Raw genomic sequence first — 21,886 nt, forward strand, 5'->3', positions numbered from 1 at the left:
TTCCAAATGGCACTCCTTCCCTTCCGAGCCCTCCCATGCACCCAAACGGTGGTTCCCCCCACATATGGGGTATCAGCGTACTCAGGACAAATTGGACAACAAATTTTGGGGTCCAATTTCTCCTGTTACCCTCGGGAAAATACAAAACTGGGGGCTAAAAAATAATTTTTGTGGGAAAAAATTTTAGTTTTATTTTTATGGCTCTGCATTATAAACTTCTGTGAAGCCCTTGGTGGGTCAAAGCGCTCACCACACATCTAGATAAGTTCCTTAGGGGGTCTACTTTCCAAAATGGTGTCACTTGTGGGGGGTTTCTACTGTTTAGGTACATTAGGGGCTCTGCAAACACAATGTGACACCTGCAGACCATTCCATCTAAGTCTGCATTCCAAATGGCGCACCTACCCTTCCAAGCCCTCCCATGCGCCCAAACAGTGGTTCCCCCCCACTTATGGGGTATCAGCGCACTCAGGACAAATTGGACAACACATTTTGGGGTCCAATTTCTCCTGTTACCCTCGGGAAAATACAAAACTGGGGGCTAAAAAATAATTTTTGTGGAAAAAAATTTTTGTTTTATTTTTATGGCTCTGCATTATAAACTTCTGTGAAGCCCTTGGTGGGTCAAAGCGCTCACCACACATCTAGATAAGTTCCTTAGGGGGTCTACTTTCCAAAATGGTGTCACTTGTGGGGGGTTTCTACTGTTTAGGTACATTAGGGGCTCTGCAAACGCAATGTGTCACCTGCAGACCATTCCATCTAAGTCTGCATTCCAAATGGCGCTCCTTCCCTTCTGAGCCCTCCCATGCGCCCAAACAGTGGTTCTCCCCACTTATGGGGTATCAGCACACTTAGGACAAATTGGGCAACAAATTTTGGGGTCCAATTTCTCCTGTTACCCTTGGGAAAATACAAAACTGGGGGCTAAAAAAATAATTTTTGTGGGAAAAATTTTTTGTTTTGTTTTTATGGCTCTGCATTATAAACTTCTGTGAAGCCCTTGGTGGGTCAAAGCGCTCAAAACACATCTAGATAAGTTCCTTAGCGGGTCTACTTTCCAAAATGGTGTCACTTGTGGGGGGTTTCAATGTTTAGGCACATCAGTGGCTCTCCAAACGCAACATGGTGTCCCATCTCAATTCCTGTCAATTTGGCATTGAAAAGTCAAACGGCGCTCCTTCCCTTCCGAGCTCTCCCATGCGCCCAAACAGTGGTTTACCCCCACATATGGGGTATCAGCGTACTCAGGACAAATTGTACAACAACTTTTGGGGTCCAATTTCTTCTCTTACCCGTGGGAAAATAAAACATTGGGGGCGAAAATATAATTTTTGTGAAAAAATATGATTTTTTATTTTTACGGTTCTGCATTATAAACTTCTGTGAAGCACTTGGTGGGTCAAAGTGCTCACCACACCTCTAGATAAGTTCCTTAGGGGGTCTACTTTCCAAAATGGTGTCACTTGTGGGGGGTTTCAATGTTTAGCCACATCAGGGGCTCTCCAAACGCAACTTGGTGTCCCATCTCAATTCCAGTCAATTTTGCATTGAAAAGTCAAACGGCGCTCCTTCGCTTCCGAGCTCTGTCATGCGCCCAAACAGTGGTTTACCCCCACATATGGGGTATCGGTGTACTCAGGACAAATTGTACAACAACTTTTGGGGTCCATTTTCTCCTGTTGCCCTTGGTAAAATAAAACAAATTGAACAAATGTTCATTTCTATTTAAACATTCCAAAAATTCCTGTGAAGCACCAGAAGGGTTAATAAACTTCTTGAATATGGTTTTGAGCACCTTGAGGGGTGCAGTTTTTAGAATGGTGTCATGCTTGGGTATTTCCTTTCATATAGACCCCTCAAAATGACTTCAAATGAGATGTGGTCCCTAAAAAAAAATGGTGTTGTAAAAATGAGAAATTGCTGGTCAATTTTAAACCTTATAACTCCCTAACAAAAATTTTTTTGGTTCCAAAATTGTGCTGATGTAAAGTAGACATGTGGGAAATGTTACTTATTAAATATTTTGTGTGACATATCTCTGTGATTTAATTGCATAAAAATTCAAGTTTGGAAAATTGCGAAATTTTCATAATTTTCGCCAAATTTCCGTTTTTTTCACAAATAAACGCAGGTAATATCAAAGAAATGTTACCACTGTCATGAAGTACAATATGTCACGAGAAAACAATGTCAGAATCACTGGGATCCGTTGAAGCGTTCCAGAGTTATAACCTCATAAAGGGACAGTGGTCAGAATTGTAAAAATTGGCCCAGTCATTAACGTGCAAACCACCCATGGGGGTAAAGGGGTTAATATATATCGGAATAAGTCATGCTATGTTAATTCCACACCGCAAATATGTTTATACCGTAAAACTATATTATACTGTGTCAGCTGCTTTAATCCTTTGTATGTAAACACGAACTAAGTGCAATTTCTCATACACATACTGACACGGAGACATCGGTCGATATGCCGGAAAACTGGTGTGTTCCCGAACCATGCGAAAATCTGGATTCAGACGTCGAGATCATAGATGTCAAGAACACGGCAATTTCACCGCTACCCGGTGCTCCTAAAAGACGCGGGAGTTCGTTAAGCAGGTGTCTCAAGAATAGAAAAGGTAACGGTTCACTTGAAATACATGTGATTCTCACTCAATTCTGTGTTAACTAATAGTCATATTTTAAAATCAATTCTGTGTTAACTAATAGTCATATTTTACTTACAGCTGCTGGACTAGTTGCCCGGAAAATCCAGTTTGAAAAAGAGAATATTCCCGTCTCGACGAGTTTGAACAATGCGCCGCCCGTTAAACCAGGAGCTGCGAAGGGGCAATTCCCGCTTCATACCTGTAAGTATATATCTGGTCTGCTCTATACTGGGTTTATGTAAATATTGTTACAACGATTTCATTGGCCTCTGTCACCGTTAACTTTTCAAATATTCCGCAGGCTCATAGCTAAGCGGCGCCGTGTAGCTTTTCCAATTTTACACTGGTTTCTCGGATAACCGACGCTTGTATCTTTTCTTTTAGATACGACGGATCTCCAGCCACGAGTTTTGCATCGGCGTAGTTATGGATCTGCACAGAATCAACCACAAAGAGCTAATATGGCGGTGAGAACAACATCTCTTTAGCCCATCTGTGTTGTGGGTCGTGATGAAAGCTACGCGGCACCCAAACACACCGGGAATCCTAGCCCCAAGATTCCGCATCAGAAATATAGGAACGTTTCAAGAGAGAGACGTGCAGCGCAGAACGCTAGTCCCTGCATAACTCAGGAAGCCAATAGCGCAATCAGCATTCCGCAAGTTACTCCTGAAAACAGAGATATTGAACAGCTCTCCGAGGGTATGTGGTCACCCATAGATTCGTACAATATACCGGTGTGCCAGTCTGTACAATCTGCAGATACTGCTCTTGCAGGCTCTTCAAGCGATTTTGGCAGTGTATTACCTCTAAAGAAACGATCAGTATCATGCCGCCGTGTAAGTAAAAAACAGAAAGTTGGTGAACATGCATCTTGCACAGGTAGTCCTGCGTGGGATGCTGACCATGTCAAAATGTTTACTGACATGTCTGGGCAGTACGCGGAAATCAAACTCGCACAGCTGAAACTAAAATCTTTCTGTGATACGTATGAGAGACTGCTAAATGCCTGTCCAACACCTGACATTATCGCCGAGCTGTATGCTTTTTAACGGGATCATACCTGTGTACATACACACCACCTGTGAATTTAAATAAATCTAAATCCCCATGACTAAACAGGGCTTTAAACTAAATCTTTCTGTGATACGTATGAAAGACTAAAGTCTTTTAAAACACATACCATGACTGTCATTTTCATAATATGTGTTTGTTGTGTGTGTGTGTTGCGTGTGTTGTGTGTGTGTTCTGTATGTGTTGTGTGTTCTTTACAGATCCATAAACTTATAATGACAAAATGTTGCTGTAACCACCCGCACAAAGATGGATTTTTGCATTATTTCACAGTGAATGATGAGTTCGGGAGGCAAAGGTGCATGAGAAGTGTCCGTGAGTGCAGATGTATTATTTCTAAAAAGATATATTGCAAGGTTTCTTATGTATGAAGAAGTATAACGTCCGATAATCTAAATTAGTATTTAAACAAGAAAACAAAAAAAAACTAATATTCAAATAACTTTATTTCAAACTGCTAGGATTAAAAATCAACACAGTACCCAAACCCCATGTGATGGGAGTGGGTCAATAAAAACCTGGCCCGGAGAAAAAAGGCCACGGGTGGGAGTAAAAAAAAGGGGGATCTAGATCCTACACGTCCCTGAAAAACTCCCTGCCTGTCTGCAGAGGTTGGCACCCTCTTGAACGCAATATGGCGCCCCCGCTCCTCGACGGCTGTCCCTATAGACCCTACAGGTCCCTATACCTACATGGGACACCTATAGCACTAAAGATACTACGAAGTTTGCCCACACACTAGGGCCCAAAGAATACCAATAAATACAACCAACCGATGCCAAGTGGTAATTCACCAAAAATCAACAACGACTAAGCCCACAAGGGCTGGTCTATCATTTAGAATGCATTCCACATTTTTTGTGCATATGTTTGCGTTTTTTTCCGCAAAAAAAAACGGACATGTTCATTATTTTTGCGGATTTTTTGCGGATTACCCATCAAATTGGAGTGTCCGGAAAAAAACGCAAAAAATCCGCGCAAAAAACGCGCAAAATACGCGTCAAAAACGCGGCAGAATTCTCAGGATTTTGTCAGGAAAAAATCCTGACGTGTGCACATAGCCTAATGCCCAAATGGCGTGGCCTTTTGGATTGGTAATTTTTTCTCTATTTTTCTTTTCCTCTCCAGGTGTCCCATTATATGAAACGACAATTTAAAGATATGTTTTTTTCTTTTTGTTCTTTTTTTATTTTTATTTTTCATATTTTCTTGTGTTTTTTTGTGTATCTAGTAACATCGAATGTAAATTACTGAATCATATTAAGTACACTATTATCTTGTAAGAGGGAATAAAGAACGTAATAAATTTGCATAAATAAATCTTGAATTGATTTGCATTTGTCAATGTACATTTGGAGCATAGGATAGATGATGCGCAGATGAGCAGTGGTCCTTGTGTGTTGCGTGTTGTGGACTTGAGTGACATGGGGTTTAACGGCCTCTTATGTCATTTGGGTTCATACATTGGTACGGGAAACGCCACTTAATTGAGGGGGGTTGTCCTGTGCCTTGCAGCACTTAAAAGGAACCTGTCACCTGAATTTGGCGGGACCAGTTTTGGGTCATATGGGCAGAGTTTTAAGGTGTTTGATTCACCCTTTCCTTACCCGCTGGCTGCATGCTGGCCGAAATATTGGATTGAAGTTCATTCTCTGTCCTCCGTAGCACACGCCTGCGCAAGGCAAGATTACCTTGCGCAGGCGTGTACTACGGAGGACAGAGAATGAACTTCAATCCAATATTGTGGCCAGCATGCAGCCAGCGGGTAAGGAAAGGGTGAACACCTGAAAACTCCGCCTATATGACCCAAAACTGGTCCCGCCAAATTCAGGTGACAGGTTCCCTTTAACTGGGCTTATGTCCTGACCCTGTTTCTCTATTACGTATTATTCGTATGTCCTTCTCCCGTTCTTTAAAATATTATACATTTTCTATTAAGAATTCCCCGTAATGAAGTTTTTTTAACAATGTGGTTCTTTTTTATGCGCAGTGGATGTGATAGACGGAGGTGACTTAAGTGGGATGACACTAAGTGCTCTATGAGCGCTGTGCGCAACTGTGGGCATATACAAAGTGTGTCCTGGATGCTATCGCCACAAACATGCGCAGTATTAGGCGTTAGATACTGGGAAACCATAATAAAGATGGCGGCTTGTGTTCTGAAGGCGGTCTGAGCAGGCGCGGATGTAAGCGCTATGGGTCCAGAATGACCCACAATGTCACAGACATGCGCAGTAGATACCCAAGAATGCCGTGGACATGGCGCTTGCAAGAAGATACATGTGTGAGTGTATTTTGATTGTGTTTCATGGATTGGGACACCTGGCGAGATGATTTAGTCTGATTAAGTATTTAATGGATTTTTATATATTCTTGGATATTGCATATGAAGATTTATGTATTTAAACAAAAAATCTGAAAGGATTTTCGGATGTTGCACTAATGCACTTTATTTATCACTTGTCACAGACACACTGCTGAATATTATTTTATATTTATTTTATGGATGTTATTAATGAGATTTGTATGTGTTTTGTATAAAAACTTGACACTCCTATGTATTCACTGCTTGAGAAAGGATATCACATCCGAAACGTTTTTTTTTTTTTTTTTTTTTTAAAGCCACGCCATTTGGGCATTAAAGTCCACTTTTTCTCATTTGAGTAGTGCTGTTTTCCTTTTTTCATTCTTATATCTAGAACCATTTTGAACAGTGGTTTGGGAAGCTTTGCACATTTTTAAGGTAGTATTTGATGCTGTTCCGATTTTTTTCATCATATATATATATATACTCGAGTATAAGCCGACCCAAGTATAAGCCGACCCCCCTAATTTTGCCACAAAAAACTGGGAAAACTTATTGACTCAAGTATAAGCCTAGGGTGGAAATGCAGCATTTACCGGTGAATTTCAAAAATAAAAATAGATCATTATTTCCCCATAGCTGTGCCATATAATGCTTGCACTGTTCATTATTTCCCCATAGCTGTGCCATATAGTGCTCTGCACCGCTCATATTGCCCCATATCTGTGCCCCATATAGTGCTCTGCACTGTTCATATTGCCCCATATCTGTGCCCTATATGCTCTGCACCGTTCATATTGCCCCATATCTGTGCCCTATATGCTCTGCACCGTTCATATTGCCCCATATCTGTGCCCTATATGCTCTGCACCGTTCATATTGCCCCATATCTGTGCCCTATATGCTCTGCACCGTTCATATTGCCCCATATCTGTGCCCTATATGCTCTGCACCATTCATATTGCCCCATATCTGTGCCCCATATATGCTCTGCACCGTTCATTTTTGTCCCATAGCTGTGCCCCATATAGTGCTCTGCACAGTTCATACTGCCCCATATAGTGCTCTGCACCATTCATACTGCCCCATACAGTGCTCTGCACCGTTCATACTGCCCCATATAGTGCTATGCACCGTTCATACTGCCCCATATAGTGCTCTGCACCGTTCATACTGCCCAATATAGTGCTCTGCACCGTTCATACTGCCCCATATAGTGCTCTGCACTGTTCATACTGCCCCATATAGTGCTCTGCACCATTCATACTGCCCCATACAGTGCTCTGCACCGTTCATACTGCCCCATATAATGCTCTGCACCGTTTATACTGCCCCATATAGTGCTCTGCACCGTTCATACTGCCCCATATAGTGCTCTGCACCGTTCATACTGCCCCATATAGTGCTCTGCACCGTTCATACTGCCCCATATAGTGCTCTGCACCGTTCATACTGCCCCATATAGTGCTCTGCACCGCTCATACTGCCCCATATAGTGCTGTGCACCGTTCATACTGCCCCAGATAGTGCTCTGCACCGTTCATACTGCCCCATACAGTGCTCTGCACCTTTCATATTTCCCTATAGATGCTCCACATAAATCTGTGCCGCTGCTGCAATAAAAAAAAAAAGCCATACTCACCTCTCTTGATTGCAGCTCCCGGCGTCTCGTTCCGGCGTCCGGTCCTGGCGTCTCTCTCCGCTCTGACTGATCAGGCAGAGGGCGCCGCGCACACTATATGCGTCATCGCGCCCTCTGACCTGCACAGTCAGAGCAGAGATAGACGCCGGGAAGATGGAGCGGCGCCCGGCGGCTGGAACGGGGACAGGTAAGTATGACATACTTACCTAGTCCCAGCGATCCTGGCGCTCTCCGCTTGTCACACGGTCTTCTGTGCTGCAGCTCTTCCTGTCAGCGGTCACCGGCACCGCTGATTAGAGAAATGAATAGGCGGCTCCACCCCTATGGGAGGTGGAGCCGCCTATTCATTTCTCTAATGAGCGGTCCCACGTGACCGCTGAAGAGGGGAAGAAGCTGTAGCACAGAAGACTGTGGGACGGCAGGGGGAGCGTCAGGATCGCTGGGACTAGGTAAGTATGCCTCAGCGCCCTCTCCCCCTCACCCGCCGACCCCACCGCTACCGTGACTCGAGTATAAGCCGAGAGGGGCACTTTCAGCCCAAAAATTTGGGCTGAAAATCTTGGCTTATACTCGAGTATATACGGTATATATATATATATATATATATATATATATATATATATATAAAACAATTTTGTTTAGAGTTAAATACATGTAATTATGAAGGAAAAAATGTTTGTTAGCATTTTTCCCTTTAAAAATTTTTTTTAGTTTGGTTTGGTAGGTCTTTTTAAAATCCATAAAACCGACGCAATAGTCTAACAATATTATTCCCAGATATCATATGTGAGTAAAAAAGGCATGCAGGCATCTTCTCCATGCTATTCCCATTTAGTTTTAGCTCTTTCCCATCAATTTCAGCTTTTTTTCCATGCCCCCAGACCTGTCTTTTGGGTCCAGCTGAAAAATATTCAGCTTTCCCATTGACTTGCATTGGATTTGTTATTCGGTACGAAAACAAGGATACTAGAAATTATTTGTGCTGATTTTCCTGAATCCGAATATTTCACTATTCGATCATAACTAAGCGTCTCCTCTACGTTATAGTGGCCTCATCCACAGGCCCCCAAAAATTATTCTGTTGCTAACGTCATACAGTAGGTGACATCTAATTTTCAAATTATTGTACCACCTAATCTATGTTATGAAGGCCTCATCCCCAGGGCCAAAAATATTTCTTGTGTTACTAATGTCATACAGTAGGGGATATCTAACTTTCAAATTGTTTGTAGTATCTACCCTATGTGTGATGTTACTGTAAGGTTTTGGAACTCCTAGAGTGAACCTGCAGATCCACGACAACGAACCTCCCAAGGGTGAGCTAGCCAGGTAGACCATCCCCAATACAGGGAGTATTAGGGGCAGGCCCAAGGGAGACTATTGCCGCAGAAGCTGGCACCTGGGGACAGGAAATAGGAGGTTCAAAAGAGAGAGGGAGAGCCTAGGTCTGACCGAGCGAGAAAAGATGTTGGATGGACTGGTGTGGACTGGAAAGAAATGAGAAGAAGATAACTGAAAATGACGCAGACACAGGGATGGCTGAATGACAGAGGCGGAATGTGGATAGGACATGGAGGAGACACAGGACCGACCGGACTAGAACTGAGAAACAAGGAAGAATTGGAAATGACTGAGACACTAGGCGAACCGGACTGAGCAGAGACACAGGACGGATCGCGCAGAGACAAGAGAGGACCTGGGTCATTAGCACCACAAATGACAATCAGGCATGGAGGCAGAGGAAGGGTTACCTTAAATACATGGGACTCAGAAGGACTTCCGGGTCAGGGTCCTCCAGGGTCAAAGAGAAGAGAAGCGGTGCGCCTGTATATCAAAAGAGGAAGTGCGCGTGCGTAGAGGGAGCTGGAGTGCGAGGTGCGCACGCGCAGCCGGCGGAATCCCAGAAGCTGCGGTAAGTCATGAAGAGTAGAAGGAAGAAGGCGCCGAAGCAGGTAAGTATGGCGGCGAGCGGAGAAGGGACTGAGGGGCAGAGCGGCAGGCAGGGCAGCAGGAGCGGTGGCGCAGAGCGGCGCCGTGACACTATGTTATAGAGGCCTCATCCACAGGCCCCCCCAAAATTATTCTGTTACTGATGTCATACAGTATGGGACATTTCACTTTCAAATTATTTGTAGCATCTACTCTATGTTATAGAGGCCTCATCCACAGGGCCAAAAATATTTCTTGTGTTAATAACATCATACAGCAGGGGACATCTCACTTTCAAATTGTTTGTAGTATCTACTCTATGTTATAGAGGCCTCATCCGCAGGCCGCAGGCCCCCCAAACATTCTTCTGCTACTAACGTCATACAGTAGGGAACATCTCACTTTCAAATTGTTTGTAGCATCTACTCTATGTTATGTATGCCTATCTGCAGGGCCAAAAATAAGCTAAGCGCTAAGCGTACATATTAAATGGATATCTGCATGCTCTTAGCTAGTCATCCAAACCTTGGGATATCATTGTATTATCATATATGACAATAGCTGGACATCTATCTTAGACATTATTTAACCACGCCAGGACGGCACCACAGGATACTTATCTGCATGGCTCTGACTTTATACTATCTTCAAACTCACGGAGCTACGTTATAGGATTATTTTTCCTAGGGGGTCTGGTTTCTATCATGTCCCCATACAGAGGACATTGAAAGTAGTATGTATAGGCATATGTTTTATGCTGTTTTTAATGTAAGTTTTTAATGTTTAGCACTGAAGTTTTGGTCTCAATAAAGATTTGTTTATATTGATTACATTGGCTCAGTGTGCACCTCTCTGCGCTTCTCTTTTCTTCTTTCTTTATAGTACTGCATTTATAAGCGCATTGGTAGCACCGGGCATACATGGTGAGAAATATTTAGGTGGTGCCCGCTCGACTTTCTTTTTCAGCATATCTTATTTATCATGCAGGTCTCATCCACACTCAAATAATTCTTCTGCAACTAATGTGATTCAGCTCACCATATTTCACCTTGTCATTTACTGCCACTGAAATTCAGCTATTTTCAGAGCTGGTGCAGAGTTTAAAATCTATTTTTTTGTTGCTAATATTGTGCTCCTTCCACACTGTCTGTGCAACACGACTGAGAAAAAGCGAGGTCGTGGTGGAAGGAGGATTAAGCTTGGTGTTCAAGGTGGGGTAAGTGGTAATGTTTGTGAAAGCACTTGTGAACCAACAGCGTGACCACAGAGGTACACAGCTGAATAGGCCATCTGAGGAGGAAGACAAGGAGGTTATGTTGTGCTGTACGTCACAGGCACGTAGTGATGTAGCCACGACGTGCAATGCATCTTCAGCCACAACTGTGCCTCTGACTAGCAGCGTCTGCAGGTCTGCAGCTCACAGGGGTGGCAAGTGCTGCCAAGCCTGGTCCTTTTTTCACACTGAAAAAGATGAGCCAACTCACATAATCTGCTAACTTTGAAAAAAAAAAAACGAGTAGAGGTAAAAAGTGCAATAATTTGACTACTACATGTATGAACCTTCACATACACAATCATCATGCTTTACTCAGGCAATCTCACTGGGCTAAAATGCGGACCAGTGGACCTCAACAACCATCAGCCTCCACATCAATCACATCTGCTGCTTCTTTCTCCTCCTCTGTTATTGTGCTAAATATTGTGATGCAGGTTTCCAACCACAGAATCTTGGGATCTTTACCGGCACCAGTCATTCTGACTGAGAGTGCGACTTCTGCTGTCACTGAAGCCTGCTGTTTTTGACTGATCTGTGAGAACAAGTACACCACAACTTTCTCAATCCACCGTAACATCTCCACCTGCACCTCCCTTGTGGTCCAGCAGTTTGTCCAGTTCACCGTACTCTCTCAGCACTGTAGCCAGCCCACGGTCCTGCAGTTGTGGTCACATAAAAGACTATGAAAATGCTACAGCTTTTTCCACTTGCATCACCTGTCTATAAATAACAGCAATTGCATGCATCTGCACACCAAAAGTGATAATTTTTAGATCATATAAACAATTTAGGAAGGTTGCTTAAAAGTCTTATTTTGCAGTGTGTTGTTTAACCCCTTAACGACCAGAGGTATTTTTGGCTTTGCATTTTCATTTTTTGCTTCCGTTCTTCCTAGAGCAATAACTTTTTTATTTTTTGGTCAAAATGGCCAAGTGAGGGCTTGTTTTTTGCTGCACTCCCGGGAGCACCGCATACCGAAACGTCTAGACCAGGAGGTTTCACAGCAACCCTCCTATCAACCTCCCCTCCTACCTCGGCAGCCAAGTATCTGCAGGGAAGTACCTACAAGAAAAATCTTCCTCTCCACCCTAAATAGAAGTGATATTCCTTCTTTTCTGCGACTTAATGAGTAAGACCGGGATGGGTCGAAACGCCTAGCACATTTCTTAGTCGCCTATTTGTAAAATCAACCTGATTCACTCCCTTGTTTTTGCAATCTTTGAATTTTGTAATGAACTTCAATAAAAATCCCTTTGCACTATTATACTGAAGTGCGTGCTCTCTATGTTTGTGCCACAGGTGGGGCAGTCATCCCTGGGATCTCTGAAGTAACAACTGCCATTATCCTGGCAAGTCAGCGGAAAGGTGAGACTCTGTAATGAGCACCATCTTGGGGAATTTAGCTGCGACTCTTCTTGTTTTTTGCCTGTTTTGTGGTTCAATAAAGCATTGCCACATTGTTTTACCCTCACCCTGTGTTGTCTGAGTAGCACTATGCCTACGTTAAAAGGGAGAGTGGGCATTCAGCGGGACAATCCCTGATCCATGCGGTTTCAGCTGGTGAACCAGGGCACCCACTGACCCCCGTGTCTCCACAACATGTTCAACTGACTCCAAGGGGAAATCAGAGTGTTCTACACATATTTTCTAGGCAGTCCGTGGCTTTTTAATTATGCAATCTGAGTGAATTTTATCCCCCCAAAAATATATTTTGAGGGAAATTCAGTGAGGTTAGTGAATTCAAATTTCTAAAGATCACTCATCTTGTGGTTAAACTCTATTGTTTGGGACCATGGCATTGATTATAATTGGATAAAAAAACTGATGGTATTTGAACCTTTTTTTGTGTACATAGTCTATCCATGCCCCCCGGATTACTCCTGAAGGTGGTGATGCTGGGTTCATGGGCCTTGCTATGCTTCTTCAGGAAGGCGTCATTTTATGTATTTAGTAGAAACTTTTTTGGAGTCAATTTCATTTAAATTTCTATTTAATGATAAGAGTGTCTGCAAATTTACATTTCTTTTCATTTTTTCTTTAGATGTTTTTATTTACCTTGTCACTACTTTTTTTTAAATATAATTTTAGCTTGGTTTTATTCATCTGTTACAGTTATTGGTCAGTTTCTTTTTATCAGTATTTGTAAGCCAAACTGGAAGTTTCTGTGAAACACACAGAAGTGAATCATTAAATTGTACTTTTTCTCTTTGTAAATTTTACTGATTTCTCTTACAAATCTGGGTAAAACACTGACCTAAAAACCTGGTGTCTATATAAGGCTTAACTCAAATATTTGTATTTACAGTGCCTTGAGAAAGTATTCGGCCCCCTGGAACTTTTCAACCTTATCCCACATATCATGCTTCAAACATAAAGATACCAAATGTAAACTTTTGGTGAAGAATCAACAACAAGTGGAACACAATTGTGAAGTTGAACAAAATTTATTGGTTATTTAAAATTTTTGCAGAAATTCAAAAACTGAAAAGTGCAGCGTGCAATATTATACGGCCCCTTTACTTTTGGTGCAGCAAACTCACTCCAGAAGTTCACTGTGGATCTCTGAATGATCCAATGTTGTCATAAATGCCTATTGATGATAAATATAATCCACCTGTGTGTAATCAAGCCTCCGTATACTGTAAATGCACCTGCTCTTTGACAGTCTCAGGGTTCTGTTTGAAGCACAGAGAGCATCATAAAGACCAAGGAACACAACAGTCAGGTCCGTGATATTATTATTATTATTTATTGTTATAGCGCCATTTATTCCATGGCGCTTTACATGTGAAGAGGGGTATACATAATAAAAACAAGTACAATAATCTTAAACAATACAAGTCATAACTGTTACAGGAGGAGTGAGGACCCTGCCCGCAAAGGCTCACAATCTACAAGGGATGGGTGAGAATACAGTAGGTGAGGATAGAGCTGGTCATGCAGCGGTTTGGTCGATTGGTGGTTACTGCAGGTTGTAGGCTTGTCAGAAGAGGTGGGTCTTCAGGTTCTATTTGAAGGTTTTGATGGTAGATACTGATGTGAAGAAGTTTTAAGCTGAATTTGGATACAAAATTATTTCCAAGACATCCCAAGGAGCACTGTGCAAGCAATCATATTGAAATGGAAGGAGTATCATACCACTGCAAATCTACCAAGACCCAGCCGTCCCTCTAGACTTTCATCTCAAACAAGGAGAAGAGTGATCAGAGATTCAGCCAAGAGGCCCATGATCACTCTGGATGAACAAAAGAGATCTACAGCTGAGGTGGGACAGTCTGTACAAAGGACAACAATCAGTCGTACACTGCACAAATCTGGCCTTTATGGAAGAGTGGCAAGAAGAAAGCCATTTCTCAAAGATATTCATAAAAAGTGTTGTTTAAAGTTTGCAACAAACCACCTGGGAGACACACCAAGCATGTGGAAGAAGGTGCTGTGGTCAGATGAAACCAAAATCGAGCTTTGTGGCAACAATGCCAAACGATATGTTTGGCGTAAAGGCAACAGAGCTCATCACCCTGAACACACCATCCCCACTGTTAAAAATGTGGTGACAGCATCATGGTTTGGGTCTGCTTTTTTCAGCAGGGACAGAGAAGATGGTTAAAATTGATGGTAAGGTGGATGGAGCCAAATACAGGACCATTCTTGAAGAAAACCTGTTGGATTCTGGGACGGAGATTTATCTTCCAACAAAACAATGATCCCAAACATAAAGCAAAATCTACAATGGAATGGTTCACAAATAAACGTATCCAGGTGTTAGAATGACCAAGAGATGAAAACTGCTGTTCACAAACGATCTCCATCAAACCTCACTTAGCTTGAGCTGTTTGCCAATGAAGAATGGGCAAGAATTTCAGTCTCTCGATGTACAAAACTGATACTGACATACCCCAAACGACTTGCAGCTATAATCACAGCAAAAGGTGGGACAACAAAGTATTAAGTTAAAGGGGCCGAATAATATTGCACGCTGCACTTTTCAGCTTTTGAATTTCCACAAAAATTTAAAATAACCAATAAATTTTGTTGAACTTCACAATTGTGTTCCACTTGTTTTTGATTCTTCACCAAAAATTTACATTTGGTATCTTTATGTTTGAAGCATGATATGTGGGAAAAAGGTTGAAAAGTTCAAGGGGGCCGAATACTTTCGCAAGGCACTGTATTTGTGTGTCTACAAGTAAACTGTTAATGCCTAATCCTAGTGTTTATTTGAGGGATTAATGGATCCCTATAAGCTGAACAATCTGAAAAAGCCAAAACATACAAATTAGGTCAACAAGTCTAATTCCAAATATACCTGTCTCCTTGGTGTGGTAAGACTATCATTTCAAGGGCACGTGGCTAAAGGCCCCTTCACATTAAGCGACGCTGCAGCGATACCGACAACGATCCGGATCGCTGAAGCGTCGCTGTTTGGTCGCTGGAGAGCTGTCACACAGACCGCTCTCCAGCGACCAACGATGCCGGTAACCAGGGTAAACATCGGGTAACTAAGCGCAGGGCCGCGCTTAGTAACCCGATGTTTATCCTGGTTACCATCCTAAAAGTAAAAAAAACAAACACTACATACTTACCTACAGCCGTCTGTCCTCCAGCGCTGTGCTCTGCACTCCTCCTGTACTGTCTGTGTGAGCACAGCGGCCAGAAAGCAGAGCGGTGACGTCACTGCTCTGCTTTCCGGCTGACCGACGCTCACAGCCAGTACAGGAGGAGTGCAGAGCACAGCGCTGGAGGACAGACGGCTGTAGGTAAGTATGTAGTGTTTGTTTTTTTTACTTTTAGGATGGTAACCAGGGTAAACATCGGGTTACTAAGCGCGACCCTGCGCTTAGTTACCCGATGTTTACCCTGGTTACCAGTGAAGACATCGCTGGATCGGTGTCACACACGCCGATCCAGCGATGTCCACGGGAGATCTAGCGACGAAATAAAGTTCTGGACTTTCTTCAGCGACCAACGATCTCCCAGTAGGGGCCTGATCGTTGGTCGCTGTCACACATAACGATTTTATTAACGATATCGTTGCTACGTCACAAAAAGCAACGATATCGTTAACAATATCGTTATGTGTGAAGGTACCTTAAGGACATGTTTGACGCCCGCGAGGGCAGCAGGGTACTCGGCACCGGGTCTGGTCTTAAAGGGGATGTAACAGTGGCTGCGACCTGATCCTTGGCCCTGGGCGCCCAATTAAAGGGGAAAGGTTTTTTAAAGGGTATTGTGAATAAAGTCTATTGTTCGTGACACCACCTGTGGTTTTCGGTCAGTAAGGACCGACGCTGCTTAAAGGGGTCCTCTGGGCTTCCCAGGTGTAGGGCACCGATGGTATGGCAAAGAACGAGGACACATGTTGCAGTCTTTACCTGGTTTACTCATGATAGCAGTCCTCAGTTCAGGGTACCAAGTGCAGGGTAGCTGTGGTCCGGCCGGCTTGGAAGCAATAGGAGATCCCTCTCCCAGGTGAGGTCCGTAAGCCTTTCCCACTTGCGCTATTTAGTTGATTAGGTCCCTGCCGCTTGAAGATTATTGCAAGTCCCCTCTATCCTGTCCTAAGACAGATGTCTGTACGATAGGCAGTTCGAGCCTGTTTATAGGGTCTCTATCATGACCCAGGCTCTAAGGTTACTGCTTCCCCTCAGACTTGATGCAGGCAATTACCATACAGTCCTATGCCCTCCGGTTCTGTCGCGCGTCCTGGAGGACAACACGACCTCAGGCTCCCAGTACCCGGCTTCTGCGCTCTGGCTCCTAGGGTGTCCTTCTGCTGCTCCCCTCCTGAGCCTCTTCCTCCTCTGTGCTTCTTCCCTCTTAGCTCCTCCACTATTCAACTCCTCACGATATCACTCTCTTCAGGGGTTGCAGCTCCTTCGTGGCTGCTCGGCCCCTATGTCTGCTAAAGACGTCCTACTCCTCTCCTCTCACAGACTGGCTGACTCCTCCAGACCAGGATACATAAAGTCTAAGGAAGCTCCCCTGAAACCTGGTCCTGAGCTCCCCCTCCTGGCCTAGATTCAGTTGTGTTGAATGTGAGTGCCTTACCTGATAGAGAGAATCTCCCTTGCCTCCAAGCGTGACATCAGCCTCCCCGAAAGGAAGGCAACATCACTGCAACAACCGGTTCCCTGGGTTGTTGCACATGTTCACATGTTCAGTATTTGGTCAGTACTTCACATTAGTATTTTTAAGCCAAAAGTAGGAGAGGGTAAAAAATGCAGAAGTGGTGACGTGTTTCTATTATACTTTCTCTCTGATTGTTCCACTCCTGGATTTGTCTTACAAACACTAATGACTTTAGAGTTAGCAATGGATGGGACTTGGAATTTTGAGGTTATTTGGTCCTGTGAGAAGTTGGCGTTTAGAGTAGACAATTTCTCTTTTTTGAAATTATATTTATTTTAAAGAATAGAATAGTTTGAAAGTAAAAAGAAAACAATCTGTGAAATCTATGCATTATTTTTTACATTAGAAAATCAGTTAACTATAAACAGACTCAAAATAAGACATCACTGGAAAATAAAGCAATGCTATAACTGATTGTTGAGAAACATCTGGGTACGAAACAAATAAGATTTATATTTTTTTACAGAATCGTGGATTCTCTTTAGTTATTTAGCTTTTAACATAACAGACAGATAAAATAAAAAAAGAATATGAAAACTATATCATTAAAGAGGAATGGAATAGAATAAGCAGATAAAAATTGCTAGGAGTATATTTAGCCTCAGTGGGCCAACAGCAACTGCACTGCCAAGTGGCTCCAAATATTTATCATCCAAGTATTCAAACAAGGTCATCATAGCGGTCAATGTTTCTTCACAAGTAGGTTTTATCTCACTTTCTGGTAGTTCAAATCCAAATTCACCATCATCTCTTAATTCAAAGGTGTACGCAAATGAAATGTTATTGTCAGCTGCCCAGTCGGCTGAGGATCCTGAATTATAATCTGGAACGAAGGAAGAAATAGAAATAAGAAATTTAGGAGACACAACGAAGGCCCAGGATTAGATGACAGCGCTCATTCTTGTTTGTGGCTTCTGATTATCAGCAGGTAGGGAGCATAGAATATGTAGCTTTGAGTTTCTGTATCTTCATCCCTTGTAAATCTCTATTTTAACATAGTGATTTTGCTTCCAATTGCGGGCCATTTCAATTTAAAGGAATCTGTCGCCAGGTGGTTTTCCTAATATAAAGAAGAATGACCACCACATTTAAGGTCTCTTTTACAGTATTCTAGTAAGTTGTATGTAAGACCCCAAATTAACTGTGCCCAGCACAAATAATCCCCCTCCATATGGTGCAGTGCAGTCGGCATTATTTTGTCTGATTTGCAAATTTTAAGATATCCTTTTTCCTGTGTTTAGAGACTGTGAACAGTGAACACCATTGAAAAGAAACACAAATGTGCTTGACCTAGTAAAGACATTTAAGCTATGTTGAAATTTGTTGCCTTGTTCATATATTACCATTTCATGACCGCCCACTGTACATAAATGTCGGCACTAGAGGGGCTTTGTGCAGCGCCGCCATTTATGAACGATGGGTTGTCTAGCAGCGATCAGGACCCTCAGGGTCCTGCAAGCCCTGCGATTCCTCTGCAGAGCCATTGCTCTGCCAGGTGATGTCATCGGGACCAGGTTAGATCAGGTCCCAATGTTGTTAACCCTTTGCTGTCTTCTATATGTCGCGATCGCGGCATTTAGAAGAGAGCAGAGGGAGACCCCTGCTATACTCGCCTCTCCGACGCCCCCTGTGATGAGATCTGATCACATCAAGGGGGAAGGGAACCCCTGATGCCATGGCAGCTGGAAGTCATGTGATGGCTTCCAGCTACGGTGGCTTGTTAGGCTCAGCCTGCAGCTGAGTCTAGCAAGCGTTTTCACAGTGTAACAGTAAGGCCGGAGTCACACTAAAGAGAAATACGGACGAGTGAGAGGCGCAAAAACAACGCATTGCACACGGACCAATGTTTCTCCATGGGGCAGCTCCCATCAGACGTATATTTCTCGGCCGTTTTTTACAGGCTGAGAAAATCGCAGCATGATGCGATTGTCACCATATTATGCCTGTAATACCCCAATGCAAGTCTATGGGTGGGAGAAAACTCGCACACCACATGGACCATCAGTGTGACTTGCGAGAAATACGCACCTATGTTCTATAAAAAAACGGCAATTCAGTGCGGTGTACAGTAAAATCACACTGACAGGTTAAAATAAAATAGATAGAATAAATGTCTACACATGGTATAGGTATATATATATATATATATATATTTGACACACACATATATTTATATTTCACTAAATGGTGGCCCGATTCTAACGCATCGGGTATTCTAGAGTATGTATGTATGTATTCAACCTATAAATGACCTATAAATCTTAAGGACATTTTGACAAGAAGCCACTACGTGGCAGCATTAGCTTCCCCCTTTGGGTCAGGTAAACAAAAATGGGTTTTTTTTCCATGTGGCTCATGTGCAGCTTGTCGTAATTTTGTAAGGGCAACTTCGTTTTCATCAGCGAGTGGGGATAAAGAATATCGCATTACCAATTACATTACTTGTAACTAGTGTTGAGCGATACCTTCCGATATCGGAAAGTATCGGTATCGGTTTGGATCGGCCGATATTCAAAAAATATCGGATATCGCCGATACCGATACCCGATCCCAATGCAAGTCAATGGGACCAAAATATCGGAATTAAAATAAACCCTTTCTTTCCTTGTAGGTTCATTCTACATGAAGGAAAACAACTAAGAATAATGTAGGATGTATGGGGGAGGTGGCGGAGACATTAAAGGCAATGAGGATTAGTCCAATCAAATAGAATAGCATGATTTTTTTTTTTTTTAAAGACGTTCGGATTGAAAAAGATATTGACTATGTAAATTTTTTTTATTTTGTCAGATATTGATGTTTCACTATTCCACGACCTTCCCCTTCTTTTTTTTCCTTTTCCCACACTTTCATCTTCATCATCATCAGCATCTTTGACATCAACTTCTTCACCTTATTCATCTTCTTCTTCATCTTCTACCTATATTTTTTTTTTTATTACATTCTTCATATTCATTTTCTTCAACTATTATTATTCTTCCTATTCTACATATTCTTTTTATTCCACTGTTATTATTCTTCCTATTCTACTTCTTCATCATATTCTCATTTGTGACAGGCATTCCCGTAGTTGTTATCTATAAAAGTTGGAAGATTACACCTTCCGTTCTGCCAGTCACAAAAGTTACATTTGTCCGCGTTCAGTTTGGCCTGCAGCATCAGGCTTTATCCAGGGGCACCACGAGGAGGAACGGACTCACCCCCATACACTGCTTAGTCTTCTTCTGCATATAATTGAGATAATATCTTTTGCTCTGATATTAAGTCTTATGCTTAATGTTCTTCTGCTCTTTGTTCTGCAGCCTCTTGTTCTTCTGCTTCTCGGTCTTCCATGTTGTCGTCTCCAGGGTCGTCGTCTCCAGTGTCGTCATCTCCGCCGTCGTCGTCTCAGCCGTCGTCGTCTCCGCCGTCGTCGTCTCCGCCGTCGTCGTCGTCGTCATCGGGGTGGTCTTCCGGGTCGTCGTCATCGGGGTGGTCTTCCGGGTCGTCGACGTTAGGGTCTTCAACTTGGAAATGTAGCAGAAGGTACAAGAAGGCTGAGAAAATGCCAAGAACCAGCTGATGGAACTGGAACTCGGATGGCTACCCGAAGGTTCAAGAGCCTATGGAACTACCGAGGACCAGCTGACGTTACTGGAACCCGGTTACTAAGCAGGAGGTACCCGTGCTAAAAAGCACTACCAAGGACCACCTGACGTTGGTGGAACTTGGATACCCAGAAGGAGGCACCTAAGCCAAAGGCTCTGCCCGGAACCAGCTGACGGTACTGGAACCAGGATGGGGAGCAGAAGGTACAAGAGCAAAAGACACTGCCGAGAACCAGCTGACGGTGCTGGAACCAGGTGGTGGACCCGAAGGCCCACAGGAGAGGAGAGAACAGCTAGGCCGCGAGGCAGCCGCAGTTACCGAACCCCAACAGTCCTACAGGGGGAGCTGGGCCTACTGGCACTACAGAACCAGCCTTGACTACCAGTTCACGCAGCCCACATAGGAAGCTCCTAAACTGGAGGCACCCTGGAGTTGGCTAACCCGACCGCACCACGACGAGGCAAGCATAGGTGTCTCAGTGAGCTTGACACAACCCGGAAACAGCTGACGGTGCTGAAACCAGGTTTGGCACGAGGGAGTACCTGTGACAAAAACACTGCCGAGAACCAGCTGGCGGTGCTGGAACCCGGATGCGTTGCCCCAGTGTGCAAGAGCCAATGGCACGACCGAGGACTAGCTGACGGTGCTGGAACCCGGTTACTAAGCTGTAGGTGCCCGCGCTTAAAAGCACTACCAAGGACCGCCTGGCGTTGGCGGAACTCGGATACCCAGGAGGAGGCACCTAAGCCAAAGGCTCGGCCCGGAACCAGCTGACGGTGCTGGAACCAGGTGGTGAACCCCAAGGCCCACAGGAGAGGAGAGAACAGCTAGGCCGCGAGGCAGCCGCAGTTACCGAACCCCAACAGTCCTACAGGGGGAGCTGGGCCTACTGGCACTACAGAACCAGCCTTGACTACCAGTTCACGCAGCCCACATAGGAAGCTCCTAAACTGGAGGCACCCTGGAGTTGGCTAACCCGACCGCACCACGACGAGGCAAGCATAGGTGTCTCAGTGAGCTTGATACAACCCGGAAACAGCTGACGGTGCTGAAACCAGGTTTGGCACGAGGGAGTACCTGTGACAAAAACACTGCCGAGAACCAGCTGGCGGTGCTGGAACCCGGATGCGTTGCGCCAGTGTGCAAGAGCCAATGGCACAACCGAGGACTAGCTGACGGTGCTGGAACCCGGTTACTAAGCTGTAGGTGCCCGCGCTTAAAAGCACTACCAAGGACCGCCTGGCGTTGGCGGAACTCGGATACCCAGGAGGAGGCACCTAAGCCAA

General features: G+C 43.8%; 1 protein-coding gene across 1 annotated transcript in view; it reads right to left on the reverse strand.

Annotated features, from left to right (window-relative positions):
• Positions 1-17,260: 17,260 nt before the first annotated feature.
• LOC138644868 (carboxypeptidase O-like) overlaps positions 17,261-21,886 on the reverse strand; it is a 285,082-nt gene continuing 280,456 nt past the window's right edge. Inside the window, exon 12 of the mRNA XM_069733760.1 lies at positions 17,261-17,835. Coding sequence (XP_069589861.1) covers positions 17,558-17,835 — 278 coding nt within the window. The 3' untranslated portion in view covers positions 17,261-17,557. The remainder of the gene's footprint in view (positions 17,836-21,886) is intronic.

Source organism: Ranitomeya imitator, chromosome 7, assembly GCF_032444005.1.
Source record: "Ranitomeya imitator isolate aRanImi1 chromosome 7, aRanImi1.pri, whole genome shotgun sequence".
NCBI lineage: Eukaryota > Metazoa > Chordata > Amphibia > Anura > Dendrobatidae > Ranitomeya > Ranitomeya imitator.